The 19,324-nt window shown below is 39.8% G+C and overlaps 1 protein-coding gene across 1 annotated transcript in view; it reads right to left on the bottom strand.

The window, feature by feature from the left end:
* The window catches only part of LOC113606777 (zinc finger protein OZF-like), a 56,659-nt gene extending 39,577 nt beyond the window's left edge, over positions 1 to 17,082 (bottom strand). The window contains 2 exon segments of the mRNA XM_027081401.1: positions 3,982 to 4,093; positions 16,991 to 17,082. Coding sequence (XP_026937202.1) covers positions 3,982 to 4,093; positions 16,991 to 17,082 — 204 coding nt within the window.
* Between the last annotated feature and the right edge of the window lie 2,242 nt (positions 17,083 to 19,324).

Raw genomic sequence — 19,324 nt, 5'->3', positions numbered from 1 at the left:
AGATAGGCAGCTCTGGCCATTGGTCTAATGGTTCAAAACTGATCCCATCTCTGTTGATTCTAGTATCCTTTCCATAAGCTGCAGGATGATTGCTTCAGCTCTGGGAATGAAGTCTGTATTCAAGGCAGCTGAAAGATGTCAAGGGACAATGGCAGCCCCTCTGTTATTTCTATTAGGAAAACAATATCTTCTCAGAACTTTCTGAAGTCTCCCCCCACCCCCAGGAGTGCCTCACTGGTCAGAAATAAGTCACATGGCCACTCCTAGCTGCCACGGAAGCTGGAAAATACATATTTAGCTTTTCCACCCTCCATCATGGGGGCAGGCAAGAGAGTGATGATGCTAATTTGGACTAGGGTGGCAGTGGTGGTGATCGTGGTGAGAAGCAGACAGCCTCAAGCCATATTTGGTGGTAAAAATGATCAGACAGAGCTTGCTGACTGATTGTACGTGGGAGATGGGGGAGAAGGAGCCAGGGATCAATCCTAGGTTTCTAATTCGGTATATACACTTAGACTGGGAGTCACAAAGAAAGAAAAGATTTTGGACATGGGAGGTCATGGGTGCACTTCTGGACATGTTAAGACTGAAGTGTCCTTGCAACATTTAAATGGAGATGTTAGTTAAATTCAGAAGAGGAAACTGTCTAGGCTAGATATATAAGAGATTTAAATTTGTGGTTATCAACCATTTCCATAAACTTGAGAATTCCTACCTTCCTTTATTGATAGCACTGCTCTCTTGAAATCTCCACGGCAGTGGTCACTGGGCAGGTGCATTTTGTTCCCCAGGAGATACTTGGCAATGTCTGGAGACATTTTTGGTGTCACAACTGGGAGGTGAGAGAGGGGTAGTGCTGCCGGCATTTAGGAGGTAGAGCCCAGGGATGCTAGTAAACATCTTACAATGCACATCACAACCCCCAACAACAAAGCTTTATCCAGTCCAAATTGTCAGTCATGCTGAGAAACCCTGCTCTATAATAACCTCACTTCTGACCTTAATGCTCCCCTGGCCCACGGGCCCCTAAGTGTTCCATTTTTGTACTTCCTTCATACCACTGACATTACCACCATCTTTAAATTGCTTTCAAGAACCAGCTCTCCTAGCACAAAGACTCCTCTGGTGGTGATGCGTGGAGACAGGTACTGCCGTAGACTTAAGTTATGTTTAAAGCCTGGAAACGAGAGCCTGACGTGGTTCATAATTTACAATTCAGAGTCTCCTGAATATTAAGATCATAGAAAGATTTCTTATAAATGAATTCAATCATTACTCTTAAGACAGTGAATCTAAGACGCATCTTAAATGTGTTGAAGGTAACCTTTAGGACAACGTAAAAAGAATTGCTACTTTAGACAAAATGTTTTACTCCAAGAAGTAGACGAGATATACTGAGTAACCTAAATTGCTGATTTCTAGTAACCTCAAATACTAAGCATGGATTTATAACAGGAAATCTGTGCTATTTGAAACACAGCCCTAAGTTTTTGAAGTTGATGTAAAGAATAGCCACATACCCCATAAACCATTACTTGGTTTCCGTCTAATGGTCACTGCCTTGCACTTTCTTGATCATCCACTTACAAACGTTAACTTGCTTTTCCTATAAAGGCCATACAGTTGCTTGTGACACACTCTCAGGATAAACCGATTGAGTAGGAACTCTTTTCAGCTTGAATCTAATCTAGCCTACATATAATTCTTAAGAACTTAATAAAAAGCTCAGCTACATGTGTGAATTCATAGGCTCTGATCCAATGACGTGGAAAGTAGCAGACCGTTAAAATTAATTGAAAGTGCTGAACCATTTCAAGATTGATTTCTTTTGCATTACAAAAAATTAAATAAAATGGGAGGCGCTAGGTTATCCTCTGCCCTGAAGAATTAGTCTAAAATTACAATGGAAACATCTCAAATGAAATTGTTGTAAAACTTATTAAGATATATATTTTGCTTCAAAATCATGCTTATGCCTCTTGTAATTTTAAAACTGAGCTACTTTCATTTAGAGGTAACTTGAATCTCAACAGTGAGTGAAGAGCAGAAGTTCCAACCAATTTGAGCACCTGGTGAGAACCTCGAGAGCATCTCATCCGTGTAAAGCTGTCATTTAAGTGAGATTTTTTTTTTTCCTTTTAGGAATAGAAAATATGTGAAAAGGAAAAATGTTTTGCCAAAACCTAGGCTATATTATTTTACTGTATTTTGCATTCTTCTTTATTGCCGGCATACAGGACAGGAAACTCAAGTGGCCATTTGCTGCACAGCCTACTCAGCAGAAAGATGGAACATTTAGAGGCCTTTCATCCCATGTGTCCAAATTGGTTTTTGAAAGCAGCCATTTCAGTGTCTTCTGAACTAATGGTAAAGGCAGGAAAAGAAGGAAATCATCTTTCTATAAAAAGCATCCACAACAAAGAAGTAAAATGAAAAGCTTGAACGCTTGCACTTCCCAGGTCCACCCTGGAGTACCCCTCAGGCCTCACCTTGTACCTCCCTGCTCTTCCCAGACAAGTCGGGCTTCGTCAGGTCCCCAAACACACAGCGTTCCACGTCACCTTCTCACCTGCAGTTCCCATCACCGCATCCCCTTTCCCCTCTGCCCCCTTCACCCAACCAGTTTCTCTTCTTCCATTGTATTCCTTTCTCAGGAACCTTCCCTGACATCTCACAGCAAGTAAATTCTCACAGTTATGACCTTCCTTAGCACTCTGAGCTTTCCATGATATGATGCGATTGTAATTAATTAATTAATGATAGAAATATGTTTTAATATCTTTCTCCCACTAAACCGCAAGAAGACAAGGATTGTCTGCTGTATATTATCATTTTATTCCTAGAAACTAGCACAATGCCTGAAACATAGTACTCCATCTATGTTGAATAAATGAATACAAATATAAACTTCCTGTGAATCATGACCATGCCCTCCCTTCGTTCATTTGTTTCTTTCCTGAGTATATACATAATTGAACACAGTTTACATTAAAAATGGTCCCATTTGGGCTTCCCTGGTGGCGCAGTGGTTGAGAGTCCGCCTGCCGATGTAGGGGACGCAGGTTCGTGCCCCGGTCCGGGAAGATCCCACATGCCGCGGAGCGGCTGGTCCCGTGAGCCATGGCCGCTGAGCCTGCGCGTCTGGAGCCTGTGCTCCGCAACGCGAGAGGCCGCAACAGTGAGAGGCCCGCGTACCGCAAAAAAAAAGGTCCCATTTGAGAGTCAGGCAAAAGAGTCTCCCAGATATTTCCCACAGGGTATAATTAGCTAATGTGCATATAGATCCTAAGATGACAGGCAACAAATCTGAAGCCTTCGCGGGTAAAGACAGTGTTTAATTCACAGAAATTAAAGATGAAAAAAGTCAGTTAGTTAATCCCAGGCCGGGAAGAAAAAAGAATTACCAGCTGCTGAGATTCAAGTCATTCTTCTGCGGCATGTTTAAATGTCCCAACCATTTATTTATAATTAGGCACAGTGGGGAGCTAAAATGAACTTTCCTGTATAATGTTTGCGAGCATCTCTGCAAAAGATTGGCACAACTTATTGCAGACTCTCAGCTATTGCCTGTCACACAGTTACTCTACACAGGGACAGCATGCTCAAGTTCCTACAGGGGCCGGTTAATGCCAGCAAAGTTGGCTGGGGAGGGGACACTGCAGCACACGGGACAGCCCACACCTCGCCTGAAGGAGCAAACTCAGGTTAGCTGTAGTCAACCGCTGCCACGTTAAAAATGGGAGTCCAATGGGATATGCTTGTGGAATCTCCCTATTTTAAAATAAGGGCCACTTTTAAAATCACTGTACGGGCCAAACAAAACATATCTCTGACATGAATAAACCTTAGGACCACCAGGTGCCAATTCTGCTTCCCAATTCCTATCTTTGCTCTTCCAGGACCAGGGAGTTGGCTGTAGTGAGACATGCTGCCTGGGGTGGACCTAGGTACTGCATAAGGCAGAGACTACACCATACTCACAGCCAGGTAGTATCTTCTTGGCCCAAAGTTCAAAGAAAATTCCTCTAGTACCCCATTACCAACATCTCCACAATCTTTACTACCTCTGAAAACCAGGTTGGTGACAAGCAGTCTGAATTTATGAAATGAATGAAAAACACCAGTTCTAACTCGTATTTAACCACACAAAGGTGCCGCCCTGGAGAAAATGTCCACCTCATTCAACTTACCCCCTCTTCAGTACAGCCTAGCTCTCTACTAGTGAGAGAAAAGTGCCACACTGCTTTTCTTTTCATTTCTTTTACTCGTTCATATGTGTTGAGACATTAAAAAAATAACACAAAAATAAACAGAGTAAGTTGTGTACCCATCACCAAGAAGTAAAAACTGTTAACATGTTGCCATATTTGCTTCAAGTCTTTTCTTTAAGAAAATAAAATAAAATATTACAAATGAAAGTGAAGTTTCTTTGACTCAATTACCAATCCCATCATTTTTCCCTTTTCTTAAGACCAGGTCTTTGAACTATGCCTATATAGTTCTTTTTTACATTTTTATATGCATATATTTGTGTCAAACGGCATCTATATTACATTATTTTAGGGGTTTTAATTAGCACAAATGTCATCATACTGTATGTATCATTCCACAATGTGTTCTTCTAGTCATCTATGTATTTGAAATCTATCTATAGACAGAAGGAGACACACACACACACACACACACACACACACACACACAGAGAGAGAGAGAGAGAGAGAGAGAGAGAGAGAGGCAGTTTATTCCTTTTAACTTCTATATAGTATTCCATCATATGAATATATCTCATTTTATTGTTTTTCTTTACCAAATTATGGCATGTATACCAGAATACAATGCAGAATTTCCCCCCCAAATTATCTCTCTGCAAAAGAATTACTCATGTTTGAGACTTTACAGTCTTTCACGTTATAGTGCAATCTTTCAATTACTTTATTTCAAACCACACATCATTGAGGAAGACACACTTCTCCAGAAATAAGTATGCAATAGTAGCTTTGGATGCTTGTAGAAGTCACTTAATGGAATATCTTTAAAAGGAGAAGAAGAAGGAAGGGGAAGAGGAGAAAAGAAATTTAACATAGATCAGGTAATGACTTATAAGACCTTATAGCTGCAAGTGTTGTGTGCCATTATACATAAGACCTTCAAAGATCACTTTAAATCAACACAGTAATTGGTTATTGTGGGAAGAACATATATATAACTACAGGACAATGAACAAGCCAACTGTCCTAATATTAAAGCATAGAGATTCTTGCAGTTGAGATACATTTTCCAGAGAAAACATCACTGACTGATTCGTAAATTACTGAGTATGATACACCCTGGGACACTATTTCTATGACTCAGAAAGCAGTTCTCTGCTGATGAGAAAGAACCCTGATGGCGAAGGCACATAAGAGAAGTTTAAGTCAAATCATTTTCTGAAACCTGCAATTGGAGAAAAAGAACACTTCTAAATTGATATTTTATGTATTATGTGATTTCAAACATGTATGTTTAACATTTTAAGTAAATGGTTGAGTATTTCTTTTACAACCCTAAAAGTTTAAATAATTCAATTTGGCCCCAAAACTCTCTTTTAATTGTCTCATTGAAAAAAATGGGAGGGAAGTCAATGCATATCTGGAATTGCCTTATATTTAGGCATATGATAAACTGTTTCTAATTTTTCTTCATTAAAAACAATGTAGCAATGAACACCTGGGTACATGTTTCCTCCTGCACATGGCCAATAATAAGAATTTCTCTGGCGTATATGCTTAGAAGGAAAATTGGTGCATTACTTTCTCACCCTGTAATGTCTTTAGAATCCTGTGCTGCTTCTCAAAGGACTTTTTGTTTTCCAGGTGTCAAAGAGCCACTGAGAACCAGGCTGAAATCCCAGGGCAGATCCTCTTAGAAGTCACTCTAATAAGGGAGCCCTTTGCAGCACCACTCTCCACTCTCCATGCTGTGTGAGATAATCCTCCCCCGCTGGCTGAGGCCCTCCCCCACTGTTTGTGAATTGGGGACCAGCCAAAATCTCTGTCTCAAAGCGACATTCACAGAAATGGGTCATAGGTCAGCCACAGAGATTCTGTCATTTACCCTCGGTCCACCTCTGGCCAGCGGCATCCCTCCTCATTACTATGGAGTTCAGATCCCAGAACAAGCATCAGGGCACGGCCTCTGGGCCCTCCAGCCAGAACGCTTGAAGGTCTTGGGCATTTCGAGAGCACAGAGAGGCCTCGAGAGGAAATGAGGCCCTGGATGAAGGTAAGACTTCCCCTCGTTAAACTAAAGAGTGAAACTAACTGGGGATTTGAGAACGAATAGAAGCCATCAGCAACTTGGAGAAGCAGCAGATCCAGAAGCAAAGCGAAGAAGGCAAGGTGGCTCAGTTCTCCATGTGGTCACTCTTTAAGTTTGCCCCTGGCTCAAGTGCAAGCTGACATATTTGAAGTCCCACTGACATCATCCAATGCATCAGGAAGCTAGTAAACCCACAAAATTAGATCCCCCTGGAAAAAGCCCAACTCCAAGATTTCTGGAATAACTCAGAACTAACCAGCCATTCAGGGATACAGTAATGGGATATGAGCAGCAGTTCTACTCCTGAATGTCTGGGGCAAGTTACTTAACCACTGAGCCTCAGTATCCCCCTCTACAAAATGAGAAAAATCATCCCTATCTCACGGGGTTATTGGGAGGACTAGATGTCATCACGTAGGTGTGTGGCCTCTGTTTTATAGGAAGTGTTTGATATAAGGTAGCTATTATACGTTACTCTTGTCATCTGAAAAGTAACCAGAACCAATACTAATGCTAATATGAATATCAATACTACCACTAACGATATCAGTCATTGAACATTTATTCTCTTGGGCCACTGTGCTATGTCATCTTATTCAACTGTCACAAGTAGGGTATCAATATTATTTCATGGTCACTTTGCAAATTCAGACTTAGGTTAAGTAACCTGCCCAAGGTTGACAGTGAATGAGTGGTCTAACTCAAAACTAGATTCAGCCAATTCCAAGATCCCCTTTCTTTTTTACTTTTTAAATAAATTTTTATATATTTAAGGTGCAAACATGATACTGTGACTATATATACATAGTGAAAGATGACTACAGTCAAGCTAATTAAAATACCTCCTCACATAGTTACCTTTTTTGGTGTGATAACACCTGAAGTCTACTCTCTTAGCAAATTTCCAGTATTCAACATAGTGTTAATAACTATAGCCCGCATGCTGTACATTAAGTCCTACAACTTTTTCATCCTTGGTACCATTTGACAGCTTCCCTTATTCCCCCATATCTCCACCCCTGGTAACCACCGTTCCACTCTCTGCTTTTATATATTCAACTTTTTTAAGGTTCCACATATAAGTGAGATCATGCAGTTGTTTTTCTTTCTGTGTCTGGCTTATTTCACTTAGCATAATGTCCTCCCAGTTCATCCATATTGTTGCAAATACCAAGCACCTTTTTTTTTACCATGACGGACCACCTTGCACAGCTGTTTTTAAATAAACCAGTTTAATGCTGGCCATAAGTTAGGGGGTGGCTCTTGCTCACCATATAACTCTTCTTCTGACAGAACATCCTATAACTTGGCCTTCTTGTTCCCTGATGGCTTTTGCTTTTCTGTGGTTCATTGTGATGCTATCCAAGAATGTAGGGCCTTGCCACTTACGTGAATCAAGGTAACATAAGGTACTATAACAGATTCTTGGAGTGCCACGGTCTTGATCTGACGGTTTTCCAGGATCTAAAAATGACACTGAGCTTACCATAAAATGTTTTGGGAATGGTCAATGGATTCAATTCTATAGAAAAATAGGGACAATTATTATTATTCTGAAAATTATTCACTCAACTTGGTCAATTATTAATGATTTACCAAGTACCTATTCTACACAGAGCTGTCTTCTAGGTGCAACCTCTGGAAGAATCTCATTCATACACACTGCCCCAGGAGTGGGACAGAATGATATTGGCCTTTTAAAATTTCCAAATAATGTGTAGTTGAGGGGTTTTCCCACCTGAAGTCTCTGGGCAGTTGATTTTCCTCATCTCCTCACTTCACAAACTCTGCAAGCACAACAGGAAAGCCCGTTATGAAGTCTCTTGTTTTCAGGCATGATTGCACTCTCCAAATCAGGTCTGCAGTTGCCCCGTGAGACAATCTGTCTCTCTCTCTCTCTCTCTCTAACCCAGCACTTCTTCCCTCAAGCAAAAATCAAGCTTTTATTCAAAGGCTCAGAGGATTCAATTTACTCTCAATGATTGAGGAATGAGTATGCGAGTATCTTTTTTTAAAAAAAAAGCTGTTTAGAAAAAAAAGCCTGTAAGAAATCAATTGTTTCCACTGGGGTTTGGAATGAGTATGGGGCTTGCATTTAAAGGTGGATCTCTCTAACATAGTAAAAGATGACTTGAAGCCAAACAATGGAGTTCTCTGAAAAGAATAGAGACACTGAAGCAACTGAAGACCTGATCTATTTTCTCTCCCTTATTGGTCTACTTTATTCGCTCATCTACTTCTAAGCACCTACACTGTGGAAGGTGCTGGGAATCTAGGGCATCAAAACACAGTCCTTACCAGCAGGTTAACACTAACCAGACAGTACGACTAGTGCAATGCCAGAGGGAAGCACAGAGTGACAGCTTAGTTATAAAAGTTATTGAACTCATCTCCATACCAGGCCCTGTGCATCACAGTGTCATTCCCTTTAATTATTAAAATCCAATAGGGTCCTTATTCTCACAAATATGGAAACAGAGATTCAAGGGAAATAACTCATCCAAGATCATGCATTTACTAATGACAGGGATGGAATTTAAGTCCAGATCGACCTAATTCCAAAACCTGATTTCTTAATTACTTTGAAATACTATTAAGAAAGTACAGTGGGAGGCTTCCCTGGTGGCGCAGTGGTTGGGAGTCTGCCTGCCGATGCAGGGGACATGGGTTCGTGCCCCGGTCCAGGAGAATCCCCACATGCCGCGGAGCGGCTGGGCCCGTGGGCCACGGCCGCTGAGCCTGCGCGTCCGGAGCCTGTGCTCCGCAACGGGAGAGGCCACAACAGTGAGAGGCCCGTGTACCGCAAAAAAAAAAAAAAGAAAGGAAAAAAAAAAGAAAGTACAGTGAAGGGGCACAAAAGCCTCAATCCAGAAGTCTTCATGGAGGAGGCAGCACCCCGAGTCTGAAAGGTGTAAGGAATGGCCCAGGGGAAAGAGATGGCAAATGCCTTCCTGGATCTGGACCTGGACCTGTACCTGGACCTGGCCAGGCTGGAGAGCAAGCTGGTGCCAGGGCCAGGAAGAGCCCAGTGTGGCAGGTTAAGAAGATGGAGCTTGGCCCAGGAAGCCATGGGAAGCCACTGAATGATTTCAGGCGATGAAATTCTATACCTGATTTTTTTTTTAATTTTTCTATATGTTTTATTTCTCTTGCCTTAAGTTCAGCAAAATTATGTCATTATAATCAAGTTTTTCACATACATTGCATTTTATGAACAGCAATGCCAAATTAGGTAACTTTTCTTGCATCAGCGTTAACTTTTTATTCATTTAATTTTAGAGAAACCAAAAGCCAACTGAGCTACCTTATTCATTAATCACTCTTTAAATATGAAGTAACCCATAGTGTTCAATAATACTGAACAATGGCAAGGGGAATAAAAGATGTCTCAGATTCATATGATAAATAATGATAGAATAATATATAAACTCTTTTCCTGAAAAATAACCTAGACAGGGAAGGAAATGTCTATGGCTATAAAAGGGTAGCACAAGGGACCCTTGTGATGGAATTGTTCTATATCTTCACTGTGCTGGTGGTGGTTATGCAAACCCACATATGATACAGTTGCACAAAACTAAGTTCAGACACACACACATACACACAAGTATACACACACAAATGAGTACATGTAAAACTGGTGAAATCTAAATAAGGCTAGTAGATTGCATCAAGGTCAATTTCCTGGTTGTCATACTGTACCAAAGTTATGCAAAATGTTGCCATTGAGGAAAATTGAATGAAGGTTATACAGGACCCCTGTATATCATTTCCTAATACTCAGTGTGAATCTACAGCTATCTCAAAACAAAATATGATTCAAATGATCTAGAATAATGAGTGGTTCTCAATTTATTCTGAGTTACCGGGAGAATCTGGCAAAAACTTTAGACTCTTTTCCACAAAAATGCACATAAAGTTCTCTTCATACAATTTCATAATGTTCATGAAGGCCCTGAAATTCCTCTGAATCTATATTCTTTGCCATTATACAGATCCATACAGACACTCAGAAAGTTGATGCTCTGCCATTCCAAGGATAGTGTTGTATTAAAAGCTTTTACTCTAGAACAAGACTGCATTCAAATCCTCACTCTAACAGTTCCAAAACCCTACCACTGACCTTGGGCAAGTTGTTTAACCTCTCAGTTTCCTAATTAGTAAGATGAAATTTATAACTTTACATACACTTATAAGGATTAAATTAGTTAGTATAGTGAAACATTTACAAGTATACCATGTACATAATAAGCACTAAAAAACTGTTATTATCTATAAGGCTGCCAGGTATCAGTTCCATCCAGTCTCTCCAGCTTCATTGGCCCTGTGTTCCCATTCCTATGCTCTGCTGGAACCATAATTTCTCCTACAACTTTTGTATATGCTGTCCCCTCTCCCAACTTCTACCTATTCACCCTCATACAACATGGTAACCTTTCACTTTCATCCATCTGATCTCAATGCAAGCATCACTTCCTCTGGGAATTCTTCTCTGACCTCACTGACAAGGTCAAATGTTCCTTTTAGGAGCTCTTATGAAGCTCAGCACTACACAATATTTATCTTACATGTAGTTTCATTATATACCTGGAGTGCTATGTGATTGACACATGCCCCTCCACTAGATTTTAAACTCTATGAGAAAAACTGAATTTGATTTTGCTCTCAAGAGTGTCCTCAGCACTTACTGCAATCCTGGGCTCACGCTAAATACTCAATAACTATTTGTTGAACGACTGAATAAAGAAATGAATGAATAAAACTATGATGACAGAAGCTAACAGATATGCAAGACTTTATAAAGTAGGCTGTTCACCCAACAGAGGGCAGGTTTCTTCTCTATCATCAGTTCACAAGAGAGAACATTAACACTTAAAAGGATCTTATATTCCATCTAGTATTTCCATACCTGCCATCTCAAGTCTTTATCATAGTAAAAGGGATTCTAATTCTCTCACTCTTTGTAAGTTACACTGGAATACATGAAAAATAATAGAGCCAGAGACAATCAAAATGCCATTCTGCTTTGAGCCATACCCCTTCATTCTGAACTATACACACACACACACACACACACACACACACACACACACACAAACACAAACACAGTCACTCTCACTTGCACACAAAAGGTCCCAAAGAGAAAACTAAATTTCCCCAGGTCTTTTCAACATACAGATGCATATCTCATCAATGTTTATTCGTCTTCCCACTGTACTGATTCTCAAGGAAGTAAATGGTATTAAATGAGAAAAAAGAGCAACTTAGAGAACACAATGAAGCCTACCATCAGGCTTTCCTCCATCTCCCAGTTATACCCCCTAGTCTTTCTAGACACTTTGCCCATATCTCCTTCAGTTTTCCCTGCTAAGGCATGTTAGTAGAAAGGGCCCACAGTTGGATTAACTGGATCAACGTTGAAGTTTTCATTTGCTACGTGAGTTTAACAAATTAATCTGGCATATAATGAAATATTGTGAAACAGTTTCAGAATGGATACTGCAAATTCTGCCTTGTTCAATTACTGTCAAAATGCACATACAGGGGGCTTCCCTGGTGGCGCAGTGGTTGAGAGTCCACCTGCCGATGTAGGGGGCGTGGGTTCGTGCCCCAGTCCGGGAAGATCCCACATGCCGCAGAGCGGCTGGGCCCGTGAGCCATGGCCACTGAGCCTGCGCGTCCGGAGCCTGTGCTCCGCAACGGGAGAGGCCACAACAGTGAGAGGCCCGCATACCACAAACAAAAACAAAATGCGCATACAGGAAAAATATGAAAATCTGAACATATAATTGCAGACTTAATTACCACTCTGTGCTAACCAGAGGCAATCACACTGAATTTGTCAAAGCATTTAAACTAGTTATAAAGTCTCTGTATAATTCCAAGAAATGGGAATACATAAGCGAACACTAAACAGACTCGATGAACTTGATATTTCTTATTTTCCTTGAGTTGTGAGGATGGCCTAAGAAACAGTGGTTAACCAGAGTTGGGGGCTGAGGGAAATGTTGATTAAAGGGTACAAAGTTGCAGTTAAGGTAGGATGAATAAGTTGTAGAGATTTAATGTATAGCATGGTGACTATAATTAATAATACATTATTCTATAATTGAAATGTACCAAAAAAGTAGATCTTAAGTGTTCTCACCACATACACAGACAATTAGTAATCATGAAAAAAATAACGCTTAACTTTACTCTTAATCAAATGATCATCCCAAAATTTAACATCAAAAGAAGACATATAGTGAGCTCAACAGGCCTGGTTTACATCCTGGCTCTAACTCTATGGCCTTGGGTCTCTTAGAATCTCACTTTTCTCAGCTTTAAGGAGGCATCAAAAACACCTACTTCCCAGTGGTTTTGTGTGTATGATAATGACAATAATAGTAACAATAATAACAATAGACACAGGTGAGGAGCCAGGACCTGGCCTCACAACCACCCATTGTGGTGGGACAGCTCTGGAGAAACAGATACCTGGGCAAATGGAAGTGTTTTCAGCTAACATACCACCAACTGCAAGCGTACCTAGAAGCACCCGTCCTTCAGCTATTCCTTGGGGTGAGAAAGGGGGTGGGCTTAGGGCTGCACGCCTGAAACTTGGGTCTTATTTAACTCTCCGCACAGTCTCTTCGTTGGCAAGGAGAGATCTGATGATGAAATAACTCAGAACAAAGAACCAACCTGGGTGTTCAGTTTGCCAAGCTGGAGTCACAAAGCTGGACACCTGAAGATATCCCCAGTGGAAACAAATGCTGCATACCCTGGCTTGCCTTGAGTATAGTACATTTACTTTATGAATTTAGACTGTCGAAAAACCAAAAGCTATAAAATAGAACCAGCATTGTCAACTACGTACTATATGCCAGGAACTTCTGTTATCATCTCACTTGAATTACCTTTTTTGTCATTAATTTTTTTATTGAACGAAAGATTCTTTAAATTCTGTAGTGCTTTACAATTTTCAAAAGTTTCACACATGATTTTATAAATCCCATAAAAATCCTTAAAAGAAAAGCTTTTGATAAAGTTCAATATCCATTTATGATAAAAACTCTCCAGAAAGTGGGCATACAGGGAACATACCTTGACATATAAAGGCCGTAAATGAAAAACCCACAGCGGACATCACACCTAACGGTGAAAGGCTGAAAACATTTCATCTAAGTTCAGGAACCAGGCAAGGATATCCACTCTCCCCACTTTTTTCCCAAGGCATTTTTAAAGACAGACTTCATTTTTCAGATCAGTTTTAGGTTCAGAGCAAAACTGAGCAGAAACTACAGAGCACTCCTGTATACCTGCTGTCCCCAAATGTGTACAACCTCCCCCACTACTGACATCTCCCACAAGAAATAAAAGGAATCCATTGTGGAAAAGAAGTTAAACTGTCCCTGTTTGCAGATGACAGGATGCTATATATAGAAGCTCCTAAAGACACTACCAGAAAACTACTAGAGCTTATCAGTGAATTCAGTAAGTTGTCAGATACAAAATTAATACACAGAAATCTACTGCATTTCTATACACCAACAACAAACTATCAGAAAGAAATTAAGGAAACAATCCCATTTGCCATCCCATCAAAAAGAATAAAATACCCAGGAATAAACCTACCTAAAGAGGTAAAAGACCTGTACTTGGAAAACTACAAGACACTGATGAAAAAATTAAAGATGACACAGGCGGAAAAATATGCCATGTTCTTAGATTGGAAGAATCAATATTATTAAAATAACCATATTACCGAAGGCAATCGACAGATTCAATGCAATCCCTATGAAAATACCAATGGCATTTTCCACAGAACTAGAACAAATAATTCTCAAATATGTGGGAAAACACAAAAGATCCAGAATAGCCAAAACAATCTTGAGAAAGAAGAATGGAGCTGGAGGAATCAGGCTCCCTGACTTCAGACTATCCTACAAAGCTATAGTAATCAAAACAGCATGGTACTCTTATTTACAAAACAGGAGTAGAGTCACAGATGTAGAGAACAAACTTATGGTTATCAGGGTTTGAGGGAGGGGGGATTGGGAGATTGAGATTAACATATACACACTACTATATATAGAATGGATAGATGATGGGGACCTACTGTATAGCACAGGGAACTCTACTTAATACTCTGTGATGGCCTATATGGGAAAAGAATCTAAAAAAGAGTGGATATGTTATATATATATATATATGGCTGATTTGCTTTGCTGTACACCTGAAATTACCACAGCATTGTAAATCAAGTATATTCCAATAAAAATTTTTTAAAATAAAATAAAATAAACCAGTATGGTACTGGCCCAAAGACAGACACATAGATCAATGGAACAGAAAAGACAGCCCAGAACTAAACCTACACACTTATGGTAAACTAATCTATGGCAAAGGAGACAAGAACATACAATAGAGAAAAGACAGTGTATTTAATTAGTGGTGCTGGGAAGACTGGACAGCTGCATGTAAAAAATGAAATTAGAACATTCTCTTACCCATATACAAAAAAAATGCAAAATAGATTAAAGATTAGATTAAAGATCTAAAAGTAACACTGGATACTATAAAATTCTTAGAGGAAAACATAGGCAGAACAGGAATATTTTTTTGGATTCACCTCCTAAAGCAAAGGAATCACTTGAATTATCTTGAATTATCTTAAGAACTGTGTTTATATATGAAATTTAACAGTCCTACCACTTGTCCTCAATGACAGATAATTTGTTTATGAATGAGTATTAATTGAGCACCTACTATGTATCAGACACTGTTCTAGGCATGGGAATACAGCTGTGAACAGGACAATGTTCTCTTCTAAGGAGACTGATATTGCAGTCACAGATGTAAACAACAAAACATGTAAGCAACAAGGCAACAAAATAATGTATGATACAGAATAACTGTGCATCTGCTTTAGATTGCGTGTCACCAAGGGCTCTCTGAGGAGACAACATTTGAGCACAAGTCCTCAAGTCCCATGTTTGTATGTCTGAGAAATGTCTTATTCCTACAGGCTTAATACCTTCTTGATTAAACTACTGGCCTATGTTTTACTCCATGAATTACAATTAAAATACTGGAGGTGACCATTTATTTCAACTTTCTGCCCACTCACACCTTCACCAGAGCAAGTACTATATTAACCACAATGATCTGCTTAACTAAAAGCAATAATTTGCACTACAATATTACTTTCCCCTTTCAGATACCTTTACATCTATTTTTCCTTTGATGCTGAGAAGTGGGTAATGCTGTCTCTGTTGAGCTAGTGAGGAAGCTATGGCTTGCCTCAGGTCACACAGCAAGTGGGTTATGCAAAATCAAGGCTACTGACTACAATGCCTTTTTGCAATATACTTCTAGCAGAAAGACAAGTTCATTTAGTTTAATCAACATGTATGAAGTTTCTATAGTTGTTCTGTTAATTGCCAGTGATAGAAATTACTCAAAATGGGAAAGACAGGATCTTTGACCTGATCAAGCTCCCGGTCTAGTCAGAAAAACATTTAAATAATTAAACGTAAACTCATTAGGAAAACATAACAACCTGGGGAATAAGGGATGGAGTTTTACAAGTGCAGCATGTAACCTGGGCCTTGAAGGATGAGTAGGGGTTTACCAAGGAGAGAATAAGCCCGGGGCGGGGGGGGTGGTCCAGAGGAAACTGATCAAATAGAAACAGAAAAGATGATGATGAGTTAGGAAAGCAGCCATCAGACTCTTGTGACTGAGGCAGAGGATGAGTCTGTAAACTAAGCAAGAGTTGAACTGTCAGTGTCACTGAATGATAGGTTAAGAAATGGGAACTTTGTTCTGTTTGAAATGGAATGCACTGGAGCACTGAGAGCTTGTGAGTAATAACATACAATCAATACCTTAGAAAAGGCCTTCTGGAGGGAGAGTAGAGAATGAGCTGAAGCCAGGCGGTGGCTGGTGGCAGGAGAGCAGTATAAAAGTTATAATCGTCCAAGGAGAAAAGCAGAGGTCCAGAACTAGGACAGTGCCAATTTTAAAGGCAGCTAACCCTTCAGCTTCTATGGAGAAATAATGGGCAGAGGAGAAAGAAAAGATCTAGATGTCTTTCCTTTATCCAAGCCCTCTCCAGGTCCTGGTATAGTCTTGAAGGTTGCATATTACTTTCTTTTAATTGGAATTATTATTAAAGAATATTGAAGCCCTGGGCTTTAATTCTGCTGTTGTTTGAAAGTCCATATATACATGTACATCCAGCCCCTGAGAAGCTCTTTGATCTACCTCATTATGTGGATCATAGTCATTTGTCACACGCCTCCGTGGTGTTAATAAATACTTCCCAAGGCAGGAGTCATCCTGCAGTGCACACACATGCATCCTCTAGTCTCGTGCATGTTCAGGAAGAGTCTGAGTCAGACAGCTCCTGATTCCCACCTTGAGAGGTGATGGGAAATACTCTAGCCTTTGACTGTTCTGACACAGACTGAAAGGCACTGCCCACTTCTTCACTTACTTTCTCTCTCCTAAAAAAGACTGTTTTGACAAGTGAAGGTAATTGTTGTTTACTTCTGGCTAGTGTCAAAGCTGTGTTTTGCTAGGCAAATGTGGTTCAGACACATTCCCCAAAGGGTGAGGAGTCAGAACTCCAACCTTGATAATTGAAGAAAAGGGCTAGAAAACGATTTGGTAAGTCTCATCCTGCACTGGGAATGTGACTCACCTCAAAGCAATTTTTACTGAGCTTACACCAGGAGGAAAGCAAAGCTGAGGAATCTGGAAGGCTCCCTGCTCACTCTGCATTAGCAGAGCCATCTCGCCAAGCTCTGAAAAGCCTCTGTGCTGGGTACAGAAGCGCAAATTCCTTGTGCTGATACAAAAAAAAAAAAAAAAAAGGATCAATAGGGCTTGGTTCAACAAAAAAATTTATCCAGATATAGAATAAGTCTAAATACCTAAACTAACTTGTTAAACAACATCTACTGTGCAAGTTTTACTGTGAAAATTTTTATATCCAAAAAAATACCCAAAAACCTAATCCGAAAAGGATCTGGATTCAAATCCTAGCTCTGCCACTTGCTAGCCATGTGACTTTGAGAAAGTTATTTAGGGTCTTAAAGTTTGTTTGTTCCTAAGTAAAACGGTCGTAACAACAGAAACTATGACACAAGAGTGATATAAAAATTAAACAACAAAATATGCACAAGTTAGTACAGTGTCTGGCACTTAGTAAGTATTGAAAAAATGTCACTGGTGAATTACCAGTATCATCATTATCCTTCTCTTTCTTGCCTTCTGCTTCTTATGTGGTGGTTAAAAGCATCAGTGGTGGGAGTGTCATTCTAATCCCACCTAGACCACTCATTCAGTGTGTGATCAGTGTTCTTCCTCAGCGACAAGATATGGATGTTAGTAATAATACTTACTCACAGGGTTTGGGGAAGAATTGAATAATATAATAGATGTAAGGCTACTAGAATGTGTCTTGACACATGGTACATGTTCAATATATGTCATTGTGATTATTATTATCCTAATCATCATCATCACTATTTTCAGCCACACCACAATTTAAATGCCAACACACTGGTGATATGCACCATAATGGGAGGTGTATGAATAGAAGGCATCACTCTGATTTTTCTACAAATCACTCCTTGAGATCCTCTATCCCTAAGGATTTGAATGGATTTAGGGCTAATGTGGAGTTCGAGTTCTCAGTTCTAATGCCTTCACAGAAAAAGGAACCGACAGGGCTTCCCTGGTGGCGCAGTGGTAGAGAGTCTGCCTGCCGATGCAGAGGACACGGGTTCGTGCCCAGGTCTGGGAAGATCCCACATGCCGCGGAGCAGCTGGGCCCATGAGCCATGGCGGCTGAGCCTGCGCGTCCGGAGCCTGTGCTCCGCAACGGGAGAGGCCACAGCAGTGAGAGGCCCACGTACCCCAAAAAAAAAAAGAAAAAGAAAAAGGAACAGACAGAAAGAGGCCTTATGCATTTGAGCCCAATATCTTAAGCTCAATAGAAGAACTCTGTGAAAGAAGTGGGAAAGCAAGAAAGAAAATATCAAAGTTACTATTGATGCTTTCTTTAGTATTATAAATTGTGAAAATCAAGAAAACAATGTCAGGTAGAATATCCCTCTCTGGGTAGACTAGAAATAAAAGCTTTACTAGGTATTTCATACTTTGCTCAATGTTTTACATGCACTGTCTCATTTATTCCTCAACACAGCCTTCAGAGGAGCATACAATTATTAGTCCCATGTGTGACTGAGACTTGGAGGGATTAAGTGACTTATCCAAGGTCATCCAGTTATAAGAGGTAAAGCTGGCAGATGTATTTTCCTCTTGAAAATTATATTCTTTTTTGTGTGTAAATTTGCTCAAGCTGCACATTTTCAGTAACACAGTCAGATGAAAGTAGTGGCGGATTCAGTGAATAATGCCTCCTGGATTTTTGTATTTAGGATTCCAAATATTTGCATTGAATATATTGGTGAAAATACCTGAATTGTTCTTTGCTACTCAAAGCAAGCATCCAGATGACCAACTGATTCAATGTTTCTCTTTCCATTTGCCTGTCTTAGATTCACAAAAAGCTATTCAGATTGCCTTCTCAAGGCTGTCAACTAATGAGCTTACCAGTCATAGAAGTATCCAAGCATCAGTTGATGAATCCCATGACTGAGGAGATTCTACATTGGGTAGGAATTTGGACTCTAATTTTTTAATTTACCTTCCAATATTTAAGAGTATTTATTAGAGTAAAAGGAAATGGCGAAGTCAATTACCATGAACAAAGGTATACAGTTATAAAAGAAAAGAAATGGACCCAATTTAGGTCCTTTGATTCACCCACTAATACTCTTGGATGATAAGACTTTTACACTAAACACACTCATACCCAAACTAGGAAGAGCCAAGCATTTCTCATATTGTGTTCCACGGTGCATAAGTACCTGTTCTTCAGATGTGTTTCTTGAGAAACATAGGAAATGCCTATTTGATAATTATGAACAGAAAAAGAAAAACTAAGTAAATATATATATATATATAT

The sequence above is a fragment of the Aethalodelphis obliquidens genome, unplaced genomic scaffold (assembly GCF_003676395.1).
Source record: "Aethalodelphis obliquidens isolate GAN/ISIS:26980383/991018 unplaced genomic scaffold, ASM367639v1 scaffold45, whole genome shotgun sequence".
Taxonomy (NCBI): Eukaryota; Metazoa; Chordata; class Mammalia; order Artiodactyla; family Delphinidae; genus Aethalodelphis; species Aethalodelphis obliquidens.
The sequence above is the reverse complement of the archived record's forward strand: the minus strand, read 5'-3'. Positions and strand labels throughout refer to the sequence as shown.